Source organism: Lactuca virosa, chromosome 2 (genome assembly GCF_052849685.1).
Source record: "Lactuca virosa cultivar CGN04683 chromosome 2, Lactuca_virosa_CGN04683_v6, whole genome shotgun sequence".
NCBI classification, from domain to species: Eukaryota; Viridiplantae; Streptophyta; class Magnoliopsida; order Asterales; family Asteraceae; genus Lactuca; species Lactuca virosa.
Genome location: NC_136427.1, coordinates 104,532,058 through 104,552,270, shown reverse-complemented (window position 1 = coordinate 104,552,270; position 20,213 = coordinate 104,532,058). Strand labels below are relative to the sequence as shown.

At 35.5% G+C, this 20,213-nt stretch overlaps 1 protein-coding gene across 1 annotated transcript; it reads right to left on the bottom strand.

Annotated features, from left to right (window-relative positions):
• Positions 1–1,711: 1,711 nt before the first annotated feature.
• On the bottom strand, positions 1,712–13,314 carry LOC145157652 (uncharacterized). The gene is made up of 5 exons (XM_079076662.1): positions 13,219–13,314; positions 12,941–13,037; positions 11,467–11,585; positions 9,937–10,648; positions 1,712–1,938 (listed from the first exon to the last, which is right to left on the bottom strand). The coding sequence occupies exons 1-5, from the start codon at positions 13,312–13,314 to the stop codon at positions 1,712–1,714; spliced, it is 1,251 nt and encodes a 416-aa protein (XP_078932788.1).
• Positions 13,315–20,213: the final 6,899 nt, after the last annotated feature.

The following is a 20,213-nucleotide window of genomic DNA, read 5'->3' as shown; positions in this document are numbered from 1 at the left end:
TTTATTCTATTGTGTTTATAGATTAGTAAATAAAACGAGTATCTTATGATTTACTTACAAATATTATAGTATATGAAATATTTATATATGCATTTGTAAAAATATGCATATATGTACCTAAAATGTTGATTTTCTTGGTTAAAAAATTATAGTATTTTTTAAATATTTCAGTTTTTTTTTTAATTTTATTGATTTTTAAATGCTCTAAAAACAATTGCAGTTTTTTTTTTAAAAATATTTTTTTTCAATTTTTTTTCATAAATTCTTGTTTTCTATAAAAAATTAAAAAATCTGCACTTTTAAAAAAAATGAAAAATATTATTTTTTAAAAAATCCGAAAATTTTATTAATTATGTAATTTTTTAGACATTTTTATTAATATTTCCAATAACACAAAAAATTAAACATTAAATGAGATTGGTATGATTACGATCATGCCCTTAATGAATTAGTTTTGATCTAACGCTCCATTTTTAGTTTTCGGGTTCTCGGAAAACTATGAGTTCTCAACCGATGTCACCCCTATATATATATATATATATATATATATATATATATATATATATATATATATATATATATATATATATATATATATACCTTAGAACCAGGGTAGGCCCAGCCCACCCTCAAATTTTCAACTTTTTTTTTGCATTTCGAAATAAGATAATATTTAGGTGTAAGTTATTCCGAAAACATATGTAGTTCAGTTGGCAAGGCACCAGGGGCAGAGCTAGGATTTAAGATTAAGGGGGGCTCACAACGTAATAATATATTAAAATATAATGTTATACCCGAATAAAGTAATAGGTCTAAAATTTTAAAAGAAAAAATTACAAAGAATTAAAAATTTGTCTCCATTAACCTCAATCTTCAAATATTTTCAACTAACTAAAAGCAGCGACTCATATTCATCCTTTAACCTGCAAGTATTGAAATAAGTAATTATAACATAGATACATATGGTTTATTTTAGAAAATTAAAAAATATATAAACATAAGAAATAGTACCTTAGGCACTTTAAGTTGTGCTCGTCTTTGTTTAATGGAGTAAAAATCATCTATAATATCATCCGTAGGAAATGTATCAACAATCTCTCTCTCTCGATGTTAACAAGCAAACAACTTTTAAGAAAATCATCATTCATGGTATTTCGGAGTCGTGTTTTCACAATTTTCATTGTTGAAAATGCTCTTTCAGATGTCGCGGTAGAAACAGTGAGAGTCAATATAAGACGAATCAATCTATCAAGCAAAGGGTAAGTACCTGACTTTCCTGTTTCATGTAGGCCTCTACACAACTCAGAAATTGTAGAAGAAATTTTCAGTTGTGGGTGATTTTGGACATCTAGTTCATAATGTTGTAACTCAAGTTTCAACAACTTCCTTTCGTGCTCCATAAATTCCATAGGATAATATGATGTTGCCAATTTACATATATCCTCAACATTTAAGGATTTTCTTGGATCTAGCATAACACTAAGATGGAGAAGCTCTGTTGCAGACTCATTAAATCTAGAATTCAACTCTTGCAACTGACTATCAATAGCAGCAATGAATAGTTCAACCCGATAGTGATGCTTTGTGGTTTTATTGTCTTTGTCACGACGTTGACGAATTATATATCTATAAGTTTCATTCATGTTTAGGGACAGGAATGCTACTTTTCCCACAAAAACAAACCACTTGGTCCAAAAGCGATTGCCAACCTTCATTTCTCAAGAATCAATTTTTTTGTTGTAGAAACCAAGGATAGAGCATTAACAATATCAATAGATTTTTGTTGTAAAGTTTGGCAAAGCTTGTCAGTTATCCCCATTATTTCTTTCATTATGTGCATAACAATGATAAAATCGAATGATAATGCATGTGTAAGTGCAAATGCCGCATCACCTTTTTGAGAAGATGTAGAACCTTTTATAGCAATATCATTCAATACTACACAAGATGGACCAAACAATCTCATCAAAATGCATATTGATTTGAAATGAGAACTCCACCTAGTATCTCCAGGCTTCTGCAGTGTTTGTATTGTTGGATTAGTGTCTAAGCCCGTAACTATATTTGGTAAGTACTTGACCCGGTTGTGCATGGTCCTTTTGGGTTGCCTTCACTAAAGCAACATGATAGGATGATTTATCAAGTGAGAGGTCATTATGGTTTATTAATATATGAATAATATATTAATGGAGAAATCATATAGTGTAATTAATATTAGACAAGAATTAATTAAGAATTTATTATGTGGTTAAAAGACATTAATTAAATAAAGGGGACTTAAACTGTCAAATGTGTGATAGTTGAGTATTGGGCTGAGAAGGCTTATGGAACTAGGCTTGGACGAAATTAGGGATGTATCCATCCTAATTTCAGCTAAGAGGCCCTATTCCAGAAGTTTCCTTGGACTGCTTAAGGCCTAAGCTATCCACTAGGGTTTTGGCTGGAACCCTAGCAGCACTAGTATATATAGGACCCCAAGGCATTCAATTTTCGGCCACTTGAACCCTAAGAGTCTTCATAGCCGAAATCCTGCCTCCCCCTCTCTCTCAATTAGCATCCTCTTGCTTGTGGTGTTTGTAAACCATTAGAGGAGTGACACTTGTGACTCTAAGCTCCAAGAACAAGAAGATTCAAGCTTTGTTCAAGAGGTAATCATCTAGATCTGTTTTCTTGTATCAATTTCGAAATATATACACTAGATCTAGGGTTTGTAAGTCTTGGATGAATTGCATGTACAATAGAGTAACCTAGATCCAAGCATTAGGTTTTGTATGAGCACATAGGATGTTCTTTTGGCTCAAACCCATCAGTGGTATCAGAGCTTTGTTTGGTTTCTATTGTATTGATGCCTTGATTGTTCATTCATGCTTTAAATTCGTTTTTTTGGCTGTCTGTCTGATGAACTCGACAAGTTCCATAAGGAACTCGACGAGTTGGATGAACTCGACGAGTTCCAATGTGGACTCGACGAGTTTAGCTGTCAGACAGAGAGATTTTCGGGATTTCTTGTTGTTTTGCTTAAGGATAATTACCTAAATCGTTTTTGACTAATAGAATCTGAATTTTATTACTGTTTTATGATTATCCTTACCAAATCAAAAGATAATTACCAATTGTTTGAATAATAAATTCCTTATTTGATAATATTTGATTATTTGAATTATCTTGTGAATAAAATTGATTAGGTCAAATTTAGATAATCATTAAATTAATTGTTTAATTTAAAATTATTTGCTATTTGATCCTTTATGTTTTGAAAAGTTCAAAACTTGTCCTCAAGTTTTGAAATTTAAATTTTATGATTAAATGTTTAATTTGAATTACTTAAATTTCAAACCCTAGAATTTTACAAGTTTAAAATTCAACCTTATATTTTATAATATTATAAGATTAATATATATATATATATATATATATATATATATATATATATATATATATATATATATATATATGTATGTATATGTATAACTTAAACGCTAGTCTTACCGTTAGTAGACCTCATTCACAAAGCCGATCTATAAGGGGGGGTATAAGGTTATGGCCTATAAAATGGCCGTTTAATGGGTGTCCACTCTCACCTACCGCTTCCTTGATTGGTGGAGGGTCGTTAGCCGAACGGGTAGGATAGGGCAACCCTTTCCTCATTAATAAGTATAATGAATTATAATAGTAACTAAATGTTTTTACAAAATTCTCAATCTTAGTTACTTTAGGCAAAAGTGAATTGATGCAATTCCATGAAATTACACTTTGTACCCTTGCTAAGACGTTAGTGGAGTGTGTGTGGTTAACCAGCACACTGATTGGGTTCTAAGCAAAAGTGGCAAAGGGTGACTCATTGTTTGTCATAGTTCGTTGGAGCGTGTGTGGTTAACTGGCACATCGAATAGATGACTGTAACAATGAGGGAACCATGTATATTTGCATGGTTATTCACACCCGCTTTGTGATCCTCGCACAAACTAGAGGGGCATATCGAGATTTAAACATGCCATTGAAAAGTTCAATGAATCTCAAAAGATCTAGGAGTTTTCAATACATTTAAAACTTAATCTCTTTTTCGTTTTTCATGGTGGAGAATTAGTGAATCGTCATTCACTTTCCTTCAAATTATTTACTTGTTAGATTACGGCATCCCTTTTCTAATTTGTAAATAATGTTGTTGGATCCTAGCCCTAATTTCTCATTTGGGTGTTTAATTGGGGATTCATTTCTAATCAAACTTTGTTCTTTTTCCTTTTCAGATGTGGAACAACAACAATGCTTCTGGCTCGAATTCCTCTGGCTCGTTCTCACTCATGAACTTGTGTGGGAGAGTGATTTTTGATGGGTCTAATTTCAATGATTGGATCCGCAACATCCGAATGGTCACTCGTTACGAGGACAAAGAGTATGTCCTCGATGAGAAGCTGAAGGAAATCAACATCAACACTGCCTCTGCTGAAGAGATCGCCGCCTTTGAGGCTCATGAGCGTGATGCCACGAAAGTCCATTGCATCATGCTAGCGACCATGACTGCAGAACTCCAGAAGTCCTATGAGGACATGTATCCCTATGAAATGCATCAAGACTTGCTGGACCGGTACCACCAAAGTGCGAGGCAAGAAAGGTATGAGATCATCACTTCGATGATCACTACCCAAATGGGTAATGAAGAGTCCCTTGCCGCTCATCTGCAAAAGATGCAGAGATATGTTGATCGCCTGCTAAAGTTAAATGTTAACTTTTATGAAGAGCGGGCAATCGACATCATCCTTCACTCCTTGCCTCCCTGCTACAACCAGTTCCGCATGACCTACCACATGAATAAGGAAGAGGTCACTTTGAGCAAGCTTCAAAGCTTGCTAAGGACTGCTGAGAGCAATCTCAAAGATAAGTCTGTTGCATCAACTCCAACTCCCGCTGTTGCCCCTGTCTTGGCAATAGGGCAAGGGAAGGGTAAGAAAAGGAAGGCTCCCTCAAAGAGCCACCACAAGGGAAAGTCCCAAGATGGTACCTCTTCTAGTGGAACCAAGGCTGGTTCTGCTAAACCCAACTCTAACCCAAAGGAGGCAGAGTGCCATCACTACCACAAGATAGGGCATTGGAAGAGAAGATGCCCAAAATATCTGCAAGCTATCAAGGATGGGAAGATCAAGCCGTCCTTCGCAGGCATTTACACTATTAAATCTAATGATTCATCGCATGCTATTTCTTGGGTTCTTGATACAGGATGTGGTTTTCACATATGTTGTGATTTGCAGGGACTAAGAAGAAATAGGGATGTGGAGTGTGGGAAGATAAATCTAATCATGGGAAATAGAAGATCGTCGCCTATCACCAAGATTGGAGTATATTCCTTAGTGCTTAGTAATAGATTAGGTTTAGATTTAAACAATTGTTGCTATTCGCCAGATATGGCAAGAAACATCATTTCATTTCATGGTTTATATAGACAAGGATTTAGATATTCATTTGATAATGAAAAGGGTTCTATTCATGCTTATCTTAATAGTGTTTTATATTTTGAAGCATTACCGTGTAATGGAATATATGAGACTGTGATGGTTGTAGATAAATTAGGAAATGATATATTGTGTGTTGATTCTTCCAATAGTATGGATAAAGCATGCTTGTGGCATTGTCGTCTTGGACATGTCAACAAGAAACGTATAGCCCAACTCCAAAAGGATGGAGTGTTGGAGTCATTCGACCTTAAGGACGATGACGTGTGCGAGTCTTGTTTACTTGGAAAGATGACCAAGTCACCCTTTACTGGCACTTGTGAAAGGGGTGAGGGTTTATTGGATCTCATACACACCGATGTGTGTGGGCCCTTTAGATCCACCACAAGAGACGCGAACCGCTTCTATGTAAATTTCACCGATGATTATAGCAGATATGGGTATATCTACTTAATCAAGCACATGTTAGAAACCTTTGAAAAGTTCAAAGAGTTTAAACAAGAAGTGGAGAATCAGTTGGGCAGGAAAATCAAGATGCTTCGATCCGATCGAGGTGAAGAGTACCTAAGTCTTGAATTCCACGACTACCTCAAGGAATGCAGAATCGTTTCGCAATAGACGCCATCTAGGACACCACAGTTGAATGGTGTAGCTGAGAGGCGTAATCGAACCTTGCTAGACATGGTTCGTTCCATGATGAGTCGTGCTTCACTACCTATCTCATTCTGGGGGTATGCCTTAGAGACTGCCGCCCATATCCTTAACTTAGTCCCTACAAAGAAGGTTGTCAAAACACCTCACGAGATGTGGACAGGGAAAGCTCCCTTGTTGGCACATATCAAGGTTTGGGGTTGCGAGGCTTTCGTAAGACGAGAGACTCACGACAAGCTCGAACATCATAGTGAGCGATGTATTTTCATCGGCTACCCGCAGAAGTCCTTTGGATATCTCTTCTATAGACCGAGTGACAATGTTGTCTTCGTTGCGAGGAGAGGTGTTTTCCGTGAGCAAGAACTCATAAGCCAAGGGGAAAATGGGAGGCAAATCGATCTTGAAGATATTCAAGATTCGAGCAATGAAGGAACCTCTAACGTTGGCGCTCAACCCGAGGAGGAAACTCCGGTTGAACCGATTGACGAGTCGTTACCTCTTAGACGTTACGAAAGATTTAGGTTTCAACCCCAGTTATATGGTTTTCATATTACTACAGAGGGGGATACGTATATTAGTGATAGTACACTAATAAATTTGGACGAACCTAACAGCTATAAGGAAGCCATGGCAGGCCCAAAGTCTGCAAAGTGGAAAGAGGCGATGGACAACGAGATTTAGTCCATGTATGACAACCAAGTTTGGAATTTGGTTGACAATGTGCCAGGTCGTAAGACGGTCGGGTGCAAATGGATCTTCAAGAAGAAGACCGACATGGATGGGAATGTGCACACCTATAAGGCACGATTGGTCGCGAAGGGTTTTACTCAAACTCCCGGAGTTGACTATGATGAAACCTTCTCACCAGTTGCGAAGATAAAGTCTATTAGGGTGATGTTGGCCATTGCTGCATTTCATGATTATGAAATATGGCAGATGGATGTCAAAACTGCTTTCCTTAATGGGAAGTTGGCTGAGGATGTTTACATGGCTCAGCCAGAGGGTTTTGTCAATGCGAAGCATCCCAATAGAGTGTGTAAGCTTGAGAAGTCCATTTATGGACTTAAGCAAGCGTCTCGCAGATGGAATCTTTGTTTCGATGAGAAAGTCAAAGAGTTTGGTTTTCTACGAAGCGAGGATGAATCATGTGTATTTGTCAAAGCCAGTGGGAGTATAGTAAGCTTCCTCGTATTGTATGTCGACGACATACTACTCATAGGAAACGAAATCCCGACATTGCAGGAAGTAAAGTCCTGGCTCGGGAAGTGCTTCGCTATGAAGGACCTCGGAGAGGCTGCCTATATTCTGGGAATAAGGATAGTGAGAAACAGAAGTAAGAGACTAATAGGACTTAGTCAGAACACTTACTTGGACAAGGTACTAGAACATTTTAGTATGGAGAATTCAAAGAAGGGAGAGTTACCAATCCAAAGTAATGCCAAATTGAGTAAGACTCAAAGCCCGAGTACCGAAGTCGAGATAGCGGAAATGAGCCGAGTACCTTACGCTTCCGCAGTTGGCTCGATTATGTATGCTATGACTTGTACTCGCCCTGATGTGGCCTTCGCTTTGAGCATGGTCAGCTGATATCAAGGGAACCCTGGCAAAGCACATTGGACCGCAGTCAAGAATATTCTTAAGTACCTTCGGAGAACCAAGGAATGGTTTCTAGTCCTCGGTGGGAGTGATGACTTAAGGGTGCGAGGGTACAGTGACGCCAGTTTTCAGACCGACAGGGACAACTACTGTTCACATTCGGGCTGGGTCTTTACCCTAAATGGAGGAGCAGTGACTTGGAAAAGTTCCAAGCAAGAGACCGTAGATGATTCAACGTGCGAATCAGAGTACATTGCAGCGAGCGAAGCGTAAAAGGAGGCAATATGGTTGAAGAACTTCATTGGAGACCTTGGAGTTGTGTCAGCCTTACATGAGCCTATGGAAATTTTTTGTGATAACGAAGGAGTGGTTGCCTTGACCAAGGAACCGAGGGATCACGGCAGATCTCGACGTATCGACAGAAAATATCACTTTATTCGACATCGGGTGGAAGAAGGACTCCTCGTGGTGAAGAGGGTATCATCAGAAGATAACCCAGCTGATCCACTTACGAAGGGACTGAGCAGGGTTAAACACTTGCAGCACGCTAGGAACATCAGGCTAAAGGACAATATTAGTTTAGATTAGATAGTTTAGAAACGTGTAATAGATAAATTGTAATTAACATTTGATGATTAAATTAAAGAGTATTATTTATTAGTAATGTTACTGTCTTATGTTAATTGTTTAACTATTGTTTCATTTTGCATGTTTTGACTTCCTGAATAATAAGAATTATTCGAATGGTCCACAGTCGTTCATATGTTGGAAGTAGGTATGAACGAAGACTGTCATGAATTGGTATGTAGATTGTCTAAAATGTATTAGACATAGCAAAAGTTTGCTACAACGTTCATGAGTGATTATGAACTTGATTTGAGCATTGGAATAAACCCACGCTTGCTGGAATCACTTCATGGAATTTGTCACGAGTGATCGCAAGACGAGAATATCATTTGGTCTTAAAACCTAGATATATGGTTTGTTGTTTGCTAATTGGTTATGCATTGATAATACGTAAACGCATCAGTAACTTGATGTTATAAAATGCATTGTTGTGTATGATTTGATTAGTGGATAGTAAATGCATATAAGTCGAAGTTTATCTGTTCCTTTTATCCTAAGAAAATAAAAGCGACATCAGGGCCCCTCGATGATTTTGGTTTGACTTATGTGCCGGGCCCGGTCAGGACTAAATTGATGTGTTCAATTAAGTTCTATGTCAAATGAATCAGAGATCGAGAAACAAACTGCTGGACAATAAGTATGACTGTGTTCCATGTGATTGTCCGCACGATATCTAGAACAGAGGACTATACGATCCCGTATCTGAAGGACAGGTTACTGATAAGATCAGAGTTCGACAGCGTCTTTGAGAGCTACGATTGCTAATCGGATTATATTTACATTTGTAGTTACTAGACTTATCCAAGTGGGAGACTGTTGGATTAGTGTCTAAGCCCGTAACTATATTTGGTAAGTACTTGACCCGGTTGTGCATGGTCCTTTTGGGTTGCCTTCACTAAAGCAACATGATAGGATGATTTATCAAGTGAGAGGTTATTATGGTTTATTAATATATGAATAATATATTAATGGAGAAATCATATAGTGTAATTAATATTAGACAAGAATTAATTAAGAATTTCTTATGTGGTTAAAAGACATTAATTAAATAAAGGGGACTTAAACTGTCAAATGTGTGATAGTTGAGTATTGGGCTGAGAAGGCTTATGGAACTAGGCTTGGACGAAATTAGGGATGTGTCCATCCTAATTTCAGCTAAGAGGCCCTATTCCAGAAGTTTCATTGGACTGCTTAAGGCCTAAGCTATCCACTAGGGTTTTGGCTGGAACCCTAGCAGCACTAGTATATATAGGACCCCAAGGCATTCAATTTTCGGCCACTTGAACCCTAAGAGTCTTCATAGCCGAAATCCTGCCTCCCCTCTCTCTCAATTAGCATCCTCTTGCTTGTGGTGTTTGTAAACCATTAGAGGAGTGACACTTGTGACTCTAAGCTCCAAGAACAAGAAGATCCAAGCTTTGTTCAAGAGGTAATCATCTAAATCTGTTTTCTTGTATCAATTTCGAAATATATACACTAGATCTAGGGTTTGTAAGTCTTGGATGAATTGCATGTACAATAGAGTAACCTAGATCCAAGCATTAGGTTTTGTATGAGCACATAGGATGTTCTTTTGGCTCAAACCCATCATGTATTTGATTTATGCATTTTCCACTCTCAATTTCTCCAGCTTCAGTTAAATGAGAAATTTCAGCAATTTGAGCATCTTGCAACTGATCATTACGTTTGGAAGAAGAAGATATGACGTTAACTACAAAGTTTAAGGTCTTAAAGAAGTTATGTACCCCAGTCACATCTTTAGACGCTGCAACTAGAGTGAATTGTAGTTGATGGGCAAAGCAATGTATATAATAAGTGTATGGACATTCCTTTAATAATAAAGCTTGCAACCCATTCCATTCTCCACGCATGTTACTAGCCCTATCATATCCTTGACCCCGAATATCTTGAACACTAAGTTTATGATAAGATAAAGAACATAATATCTCATTTTTCAAGGTCAATGAAGTTGTATCTTTAACATGAATTAAGTCCAAAAATCTTTCTTTGACATGCCCATCTTGGTCGACAAATCTCACAACAATAGCCATTTGCTCTTTCTTAGATTCATCTTGAGACTCGTCAACTATTAAACAAAATTTTGACATCCCAATTTCATCACGAATTGCTTTTTGTACATTTGTAGCTAAAACATGTAATATTTCTTTTTGGATATCTGGTGATGTGTACTTTGCATTTTGAGGAGCATTTTCTAACAGAACATTAGCAACAGTCTTGTTATAAGAAGCAAGGAACTTTATTAATTCAAGGAAATTCCCTTGATTTCTTGAGTTAGGTCGTTCATCATGACCTCTTAAAGCACATCCCTAAAACATAAGTCATTTAATGGCTTCAATAGAAACTTTAAGGCGTAGTCTATTGTCCATAACTTGTTGAGTCGTTTGCTTTTCTATCACATTCTCTATGTGACATAACTGGTTTTTTAGATCTTCATAGCATCTAACAGAAAAATTATGTGTTGAGGCTGGAGTCTTACCTTCATGTATGATGAAAGCACAATCTTTACCATAATTTACCTTTTTCCATTTATTAAACCCTGATACGGTAAATGTATCTGACCCGACTTTTCCAATAGGTTTTTTATTGAAAAGGAAGCAAGGGAAACAAAATGCAGCATCTTTTTTCTCAGAATATCCGAACCACCAAAAATTCTTGAACCAAACTTGTTGAAAACTGCGCATAGATCCTCTAGGACCACTAGGACTTAATGGATACTTTGATTTTTGAAGTTGGTATGGTCCAAGTTTAATATATAATCTCTAATCTCATCACGCTGGTTAGTTGGATAGCTTAAGATTGAAGGTCGTTCTCCTGGATCACGAATCAAAGAATTTGACATATCATTTTTTTTTCATGTTCAATATTATTGGGCTCTTCAATGTTACTATTTATATCAGGTTGTGGGTGTGTATTATGAACATCTTCTTCAATATTATCACTAATCAGATGCAATTGTGGGTCACACACATCCTCCGTTCGTTTGAAAAAAGAATCGATGGTTCTTTTCTTGCTCATAATTTACCCTATAAATTTATAATTATAATAAACCAAATTATAAAACCATAATTAAATTACTAATTACAAATAACAATAAATAAAATATGCAATAAAAAATAAAATTTACCTTCTTCTTGATGTAATATGTTGCCGAAAAACAATTTGTTACTTGAAATTTAACCTCTTCAATGAATAATAGCAGCTGCGCACAATATTGAACCCTGGTTAAAGCATCGACTATCAAACCTTTTTTATAAGGGGGTATTTGAAAAGAGATTATTTGATAACCAATTAAAAAGATATATATGATGGCGGCGTAATATGGGCCTCATAATTCTACTTCAGTACTCATTGTAATATTTGTATATATAATATAAAATTATTTTTTTGAAAGAATATTGACAGGGGCTCATACAAGATCAATTAACCAATGTGGGCTAATGTTTTTATTGTTGGTCTTTTTTTTTATCAATAATATAACTACAATTGAAAAGGGATTGGGGGGGGGGGGGGGGGGGAAGAACACCCGACAACCCCCCGGTACCTCCGCCACTGCAAGGCACATAATGAGCGTGTTCGGCAGAACACGGGGCAGAACACCCGACAACCCCCCTGGTACCTCCGCCACTGCAAGGCACATAATGAGCGTGTTCGGCAAAACTAGCTGGTAGCGGGTAGCTTGTAGCATGTAGCTTGTAGTTTGTAGCGTTTTGTTAAACGCTATATGAAGTAGCATTTCGATTTGGAGCGTTTTGATTAAACTAAACGCTAGAAGCTTGTAGTGCCAAACGAGACTTTTTGTTTTAAACGGAGCGTTTTGTCAAACGCTAAAAGCTAGAAGCTCCAAAACGTTCCGTGCCGAACACGCCCAATATCACATCCTTAAACACTATAAGATCGATTCCATGGCCTTACATTTTGGCATGCTTTTTTTTTTAATAATTCATTTTTAAAGTTACATTTTTGCCCCTCATATTTAGAAGTTAAATTTCTATAGTAAGTTAGTTTTTAATATATATATACACTAGGGATGTGTAAGGGTCGTGCTTAGCATGGCCCACAAAGATTTTTTTGTAAACGTCAATAATTTTTGTAAGAAATTCTACAACTTTCTCAAGAGGGTTGTTATTGGCGTTGGAAATTTATGTTTCACATGTTTTTAGGCTAATTCTTCAATAAATATGAATGGAGATGCACACATATGCACTTACACTTGCTATGGTTTAGCAAAGCAAGCAAACGAACCAAAAGAAAACTTGATGAAAAATAAGTCACATTGACAAACGATAATTACCCTTTAGATCAATGCAAAAATGGTTGATGATAGCAATCCTAACAAGCCCCATCGAACCCAGCCTCCAAGGGTACTCGATGAGGGGGCATATTTTGACTCACTCGGCTGCTTGGAGGTGTCGTGTATAGAACCCACAACCTATTTCTTATCAATGCAAGTCTCACCCATGTCTTACCAACTGAGCTACATAGAAAGACTAAACGACTTTCTTAACTTATTCGGCCAAATTTATTACAAAAAAAAAAACACAACTTTATAAATTTACATTGTACCAGAAACTATCTCATCCACTTTGCTTTTTATGTACCAAACTTCATGTTTCTCGCATTTGCAAATCCCAGAATAGTCATACTAAAATCACCATGAAAGAATTGCTCGTGAACAGCTTTGCATAACATCAAACCCTACAAATGTATAACAATTAACATTAATTACTGTACTGAAAACATGTATATCATAGTTTGAAAAAAGCATACGAAGATCGTCATTCACATGTTTTGGCTTAAGTGGTTGTCCCATATGATTGGTAGTAGAAATCTTCCATCTATCAAAAACGACTACTGCAACATGCTCTATGTCTCAAACCATTATGCACAAGCCTAATTTTTTCTCCTCCGACCCTAAACCATCACCACATTTGAAAACTTTGGCCAAGTAATTTCCAGTTCCAGCATGTACCATGGCCACCCGAAGTGCGAATACATACTTATAATTTTTAAGGGAATTCAATATTCATCCTGAAAATGGGATACTATTAGCAAATTCCTTCCCTTTTGTTGATCCCTAACAAAAAAAAATTTGTAATATATTTTAAAAATGTCTAGTTATACTTGGCTTTTAGACAAAAAACAAATGAAAGATATAAACCTTATAAACCAAAATAACATCACCAAAACAATGTGTAAACCAATGTCAATTAGCCATTATGTCCTTATTTATAATATGAGAGGCAAAAGGACTTGAAATGACCTGATGCTGCAAAATATATTAGCCCAACACATAAACATCACCCACAACTATTTCTTGCATTTAAACAACTAAGTGAAAGTAAATGACTTTTAACACTGCCATTGTTGGATGATATTTGCAATAATTTCTGTTGTTAGCTGACAAAAGGACGTACATGTGAGAACACATCAATAAAAATATAACAACCATCTAATATCCAAATCGTGACTCCGCTGTTTCAACATAAAAACTTCTTTAAGTAAGAAAATGAAGCGAAATACATAAGAAATTTCAAAATGAGACAGAGAGAAAGTTGGGTTGATGGGGAAGAGACATATCAAAAGTTGTTGGAATTTTCATGTCCAAAAAAACAAAATTAGTAAAAGGAAACGTCCAATGTTGCATTTCATGAATTTAAATTTAAACTGAAACTTGCAAAAAAAGAAACGGAATCAGACATCCCATGGCCTCGTCTATGATTCCCTTAACCAAAGGATGTTCGATAATTTCCATTATAGCTTTCTAGGAGTTCACAAGAAACAGGTAGTCAAGAGAACAACTCTCAACTTCTCCCATGGAGAAGTACATATATTCCGATGTTTAAAAACAGTATAAAAGACATGAACATTGTTGGAAAGTTGGTGTTAACCAATTTATAAAAATAGGTTTTCCCCTTTTTTTTAACACGTCTAAAATGGATTTTATATGAAAAGAAATTAATAATTAAAGTAATGGTGTTGGAAGAAGTAAATAAAATAGTTTAATGAGTGGGAGAAAGAAAAGAAAAGTTCAGGGACCTTTCTTGCAAATATTTCTTTCTTTCGTAACTGAAATTGTATTTAATATTACAATTTAATTACATATTAACACACATTAATCTTTGTGATTAATAGAGGTATTTAAATGAGAGGTTATAGAATGTGTAGTATAAATACAACTACTCTACAACCATTTGAGGACACCAAAAAGAATGTAAGAAAACTCTCTTCTTCCCCACTTCATCTTATTCTTTTTCTAGCTATATTGATGATATAATTCAGACCTATTGAGGGTTCGGGTGGTCTAGAAGAACCACTTCAAACTATTGTATCCTGGGAAACAAACACCCGATAGCGGACAAATTTGTTTTAAGGACAATGTGTTAAACACATGCCTCAGTTTTTCTATTTTCTTGTTTGTTTTCGTACATTACCGAAATATTATTCCTACAATCTTAAAACAAATTCGTTTGTACGAAACGAACTAGAAATTGGAAATAATTTTACCTATATTATTTTGATATTGTATGATTTTCATAAGAAAAAATGGATCTTTTTTGTGATTTTGAAGCACCTTTGGTCATTAATTCATTAAGAAATGTTTTTTTACTAAGTATCGAATTTTCCAGATTCGATACTGATTTCATTAAGTACCTAATGGGTTAAGAAGCTAGCTTAACTCAAAAACACAATTTACGAGTTGCTGTGAAATGCTCTAATCTGTTTCAATCTTTGAAAAATCATAACTTTGTCATGGATGCTCAATTTTTGTTGAAACCAATTCTCAAAGTTTTGTATATGAGTCTACTTCGTTTCATTAATTTTGGCCGAAATCTGGAAACAACTCTAACTATGGTAAAAAAAATACGATTTTCACTGACTGGTTAGTTTTTTAGCAGCTATGATACATAATTTTGTAAAATTTATAATAAATTGTAGAAAAATCGTATAAACATCTGAAAGTAGTCCCTGGAAAGTAGGGATGAACATCGGAACCGGGTACCCGCTTTTGGAACCGGAACCGCCTCGGAACTGCTGGTTTTGGAACTGGAACCGTCTTAAGCGGTTCCGGTTCCCGTTCCTAAAGTTATGGAACCGCCTTAAGCGGTTCCGGTTCCAGTTCTCGTTTTTTCGGAACCGCTACCCGCTGGGTACCCGCCGGAACCGGTTTATATATATATATATATATATATATATATATATATATATATATATATAATTTCATATAAATATGTGTGTTACTTAGACCGGTTTAGAATATATATTGGTCCAATTTTGTCCGTCTTTGGTCCGAATTGACTTGATTTGGATCGAACTAAATTGCGGTTTTATCGATAAAAGTTAACAAAATTAATGTAACCGGGTTACCCGCTCCCAGAACCGGAACCGCCGGTTCCGGGATTGGTTCCAAACATTTAAGAACTTCCTAGAGCGGTTCCGGTTTCGGTTCTGACTTTCTAGGAACCGCCGGTTTGGTTCCGGTTCCGGTTCTCGCCAAATGAGGCGGGTACCCGCCTATGCTCATCCCTACTGGAAAGCTAAGAGACAGGGCTACTGAATTATGAACTTAGATTGCATTTTTGACAGGATTAAGTGGGGCTAAAGCAGTCTTGAACAGACTGCATTGTTTTGTGGAAAACAAAAGGCTTTGTTTAGTAAAAAACGACTTCAATTTTATGTAAAACAGCTTTGGAACTTAGAAAACAACTTGGTTTTACTCACAAAACATCACATTTTAAATATTTTTGTTGAAAGAAACCATCATATTTTCTGATATCATAATTTATGCATCAGTTTTCTGCATGAGAAATCAAATTTTAGAATTTATGCCAGAAATCAAGTTTCATAATTGTTCAAATATATATTTTTAATTATGTTGAGTTTTGTCTAAGCAAGAGGCATACATATTTTCTGGAAATTAGAATTCTAAACATTTATATTTCGAGTATAAATGATTTCAGAAATGTCACCATCCAAAGTGGAAAATTTCTGAAGTAAACTCTATGGATGCTGCTAACGCCATTGAGTGATGGATTGATATAGGTGCTACACGCCATGTGTGCTCAAAGAGGGAGTGACTCAAGAATTACAAGGTTGTCCAAGTTGAGGAAAAAAAATTATTCTTGAAATTGTGATTCTAAACACTTAAATTTGGTGTTTAAGACATTCCAGAAATGGATAACATAGTAAAGAGCTAACACTTAATGATGTGTTGTATGTTTCATAGAAGAACTTAGTGTTTGGATGGTTTTTGAACAAATATGGATTTTGTTTGGTGTTTGAGTCCAATAAGTTTGTACTAACCTAAAAAGGTATGTTTGTAGACAACGTCTATGAGGATGGTGGAATGTTTAAATTCCATATATTGGCTAATGAACCTAATATCAATGAGTTGGATAACTCTTCCGCTTACTTGCTTAAATTTCTAATGTGTGACATGCTAGATTTGGACATGTAAATATTGACCATTTAAGAAGGTTAATCAAACATGAACACATACCTCACTTTCCTATAAGTCAAAATATGGATGCAACACTTGTGTTAAGTTAAAGTTAACACACCAATCATTCAAGTTCGTTGAAAGGACAACTAAACCACTTGGATTAATTCACACAAATGTGTGTGATATGAGGTTGAATCCATGTAAATGTGGAAATAAGTACTTTCTCACTTTTACTGACGTTTCACTAAACTTTGTTATGTTATATTACTTAAAAGTAAAGATGTACAAGTTTAAATTGTACAAAAGTGAGGTTGAGAATCGTCTGCACAAAAAGAGTGATTGTGGAGGTGAATATGCATCACCATTTGAGGAATTTTTTGCAAGTCATGGTATTAAACATGAGCTTAAGGCACCTTATTCACCATAACAAATGGCATCACCGAAATGAAACATCATATCTTAAATGAAATGATTAATGACATGTTGTTGCTTATGTTTTGGGTTGCGACACTCAATGTGGGGGGGGGGGCAGTTGTGTTGTCGACTAGTTACCTTTTTAATAATGTACCCCAAAAGAAAACGGGGGAAAAAAATACCATCTAATTTATGGTCGGGTATAAAATCATCTTACAAATGCATTCGAATGTGGGGGTGTCTCGTAAAGGGTGTTATACCTAACCCAATGGTTGTAAGGATTAAACACTAGATTGTTGGTTGCATTTTTATTGGTTATGCACAAAACAATAGTGTTTATTGTTTTTTTATACACTAATGGAATAAAAAAATGCATCATACTTTGAAAATGTGATTCCATGTCTTGATAAATAAAATACAAGTGCTCCAAAGCAATTGGGCACAAAGAATCCTCTTATGAAGAAGAAATGGAGGAATAAATAGATCATGATGCAGTAAAAGGGGACAAGTGAGAAATCATTGGGAGATGATTTGTGCATGTATATGGTTGAAATAGAGCCTCAAACTTTCAAAAAGGAATTCACTTTGACAGATCTCAATGAAAAGAGGCAATTAAAAGTGAAATGGATTCTATCTTGCCAAATTACACATGAGAGCTAGTGGATATACCTCTAGTATGTAAACCACTAGGCTTTAAATGGATTGTCAAGAGGAAAATGAAAAACGATAGATCCAAAGAATATGAGAATCAGTTAGAACAAAGTGTTTTTTGATTTCAGTAGAAATATGCACTGATTTCTTGTTTTGAAATTTAGAATCAAATGATACTCCTATACTCCAATAAGGTATTTCCATTAAATCCAATAATATTGGTTTGAATTCATCACAACAAGATAAAGGTTTTGATGAATATTAAGATATTCAACATAGATTTCAAAGGACTATGAATGGAAATATGAGTTTTCTAAGTTTGGAATCAAATGATCGTTTCTTAAAAGATCATATTGGATTAAGTTGTAAAAACTAATAATGGTTCTATCGTTTGAACTATTGAATTTGAGAAATCATTGCGATTTAGTGGGTTTCCAAATGAGAAGTACGAGCTGATGACATATTTGAAATATATGTTTGGATTACAAACATAAGAATGTCTTGATTAATTTCACTTGTATGATGTTATAATTATATATGGTTGTAGCTTCTCGAAATTTGGAAGTATATCATTATGATATGAAACTAAAACTTCTAAACATAGTTTTTGAAGTATAAATCTACATGGAACTGCCAAGCAGTTATCTTACCCGAGGGAAAGCAACAAAATGTGTGAGTAGTAAAGTAATTATATGATTAAATCAAGCTTTGGAACAACGGGTATCAAAAGTTTGAATATGTCGTTCAACACCAATGGATGTAATGAAAAAGATCCATATAAATGGCACTTTAAAGTGTTATTCTATTTTATGACATAATAGGATCCTTGAGATAGGATGCCTAAATAATTTTACATGTAGATAGTTAAAGCAAGAAATTGCATGAAAAATATGATATTTGCAAGAAAACTCATGTACGGAATATTCATAATTACATCTGGCTAATGTTATTGTGAATTCACAAATACATGTAATACATATGATTATATGTATTATGTTGACACTATTATTCATATTCAATATTGGTAACTATGGTGTAGTAATAACCATATTGATAATGGTCAACATTTGTTGGAAAATATAGGAGAACAAATTTGCAAGTTTATCCAAGGTTGGACAATGAACTAAAGGACTTTGTAAGTTCTTGGGAGACGTCCCATGACGAGCCAATAACTCCTATATATGTACATGATAATGTAAATAATGGTGAGTCTAGAGATATTTGTATAAGACATAACACCATTTAACAATGACTCTCAAGATGAATTATCTTTAATGACTACATAAAGTCAAAATAAGATTGCAGATCCGCTAACAAAATGCTTGGATGTCGGTGCGCGATAGCTGGCCCGGAAACCCTCGTTAGGGAAGTTCCCTTTCCAAAAAAAAAAACAAAATGCTTGGAATGAGAGGTCGTTATGAGGAATGGGACTAAAACCCATAGATCAATCAGTTATTGCGAAGGAAAACCCAACCTAGTTGACTGGAGATCCGAAGATCTAGGTTCAATGGGACAACCTACTTGCATATAACATTTGTGAATCACTGTGGGGGTTAACCCCAACCCATTCCTAAAACAAACAGTGATGCAGGTTAAGCTAATAGCCGAAGATGATAAGTTGGAAATCATCATGCATTAGCTTTTAATGATTATGATGGAATCACCTATGTGAGAGAGAAGTGAGGTCGCTTCAAATGGAATTGTATGGGCACATTCCTAAGAGCTCTTACAGAACCAAGAAAGTTTCCATGACCATAATGGACACATCAATGAGAACCTAACTAGGTCAGGGAGAATCATGTGAGACACATATTGATTATTTACACAAACGGCAGAACAGTTCAAGGACATCGAGTCTACGGGTCTGCTAGTATAATAAATATGTATCTTAAGGGAAGTTTCAAAGGGTAACACCTACCTATCCTATGCATGATTCAACTGTTGGATTTTATCTAGGTAGCTTGAAAATGCTTGATCAATTTTCATTCATGTGGGGGATTGTTGGAAAGTTGGTGTTAACCAATTTATAAAAATGGGATTTCCCCATTTTTTTAACACGTCCAAAATGGATTTAATATGAATGAGAAATTAATCTTTAAAGTAATGGGGTTGGAAGAAATAAAAGAGTTTAATGGGTGAGAGAAAGAAAAGAAAAGTTTAGGGACCTTTCTTGCAAATATTTCTTTCTTTCGTAACTGAAATTGTAACTAATATTACAATTTAATTACATATTAACACACATTAATCTTTGTGATTAGTAGAGGTGTTTAAATGGGAGGTTATAGAATGTGTAGTATAAATACCACTACTCTACAACCATTTGAGGACACCAAAAAGAATGTGAGAAAACTCTCTTCTTCCCCACT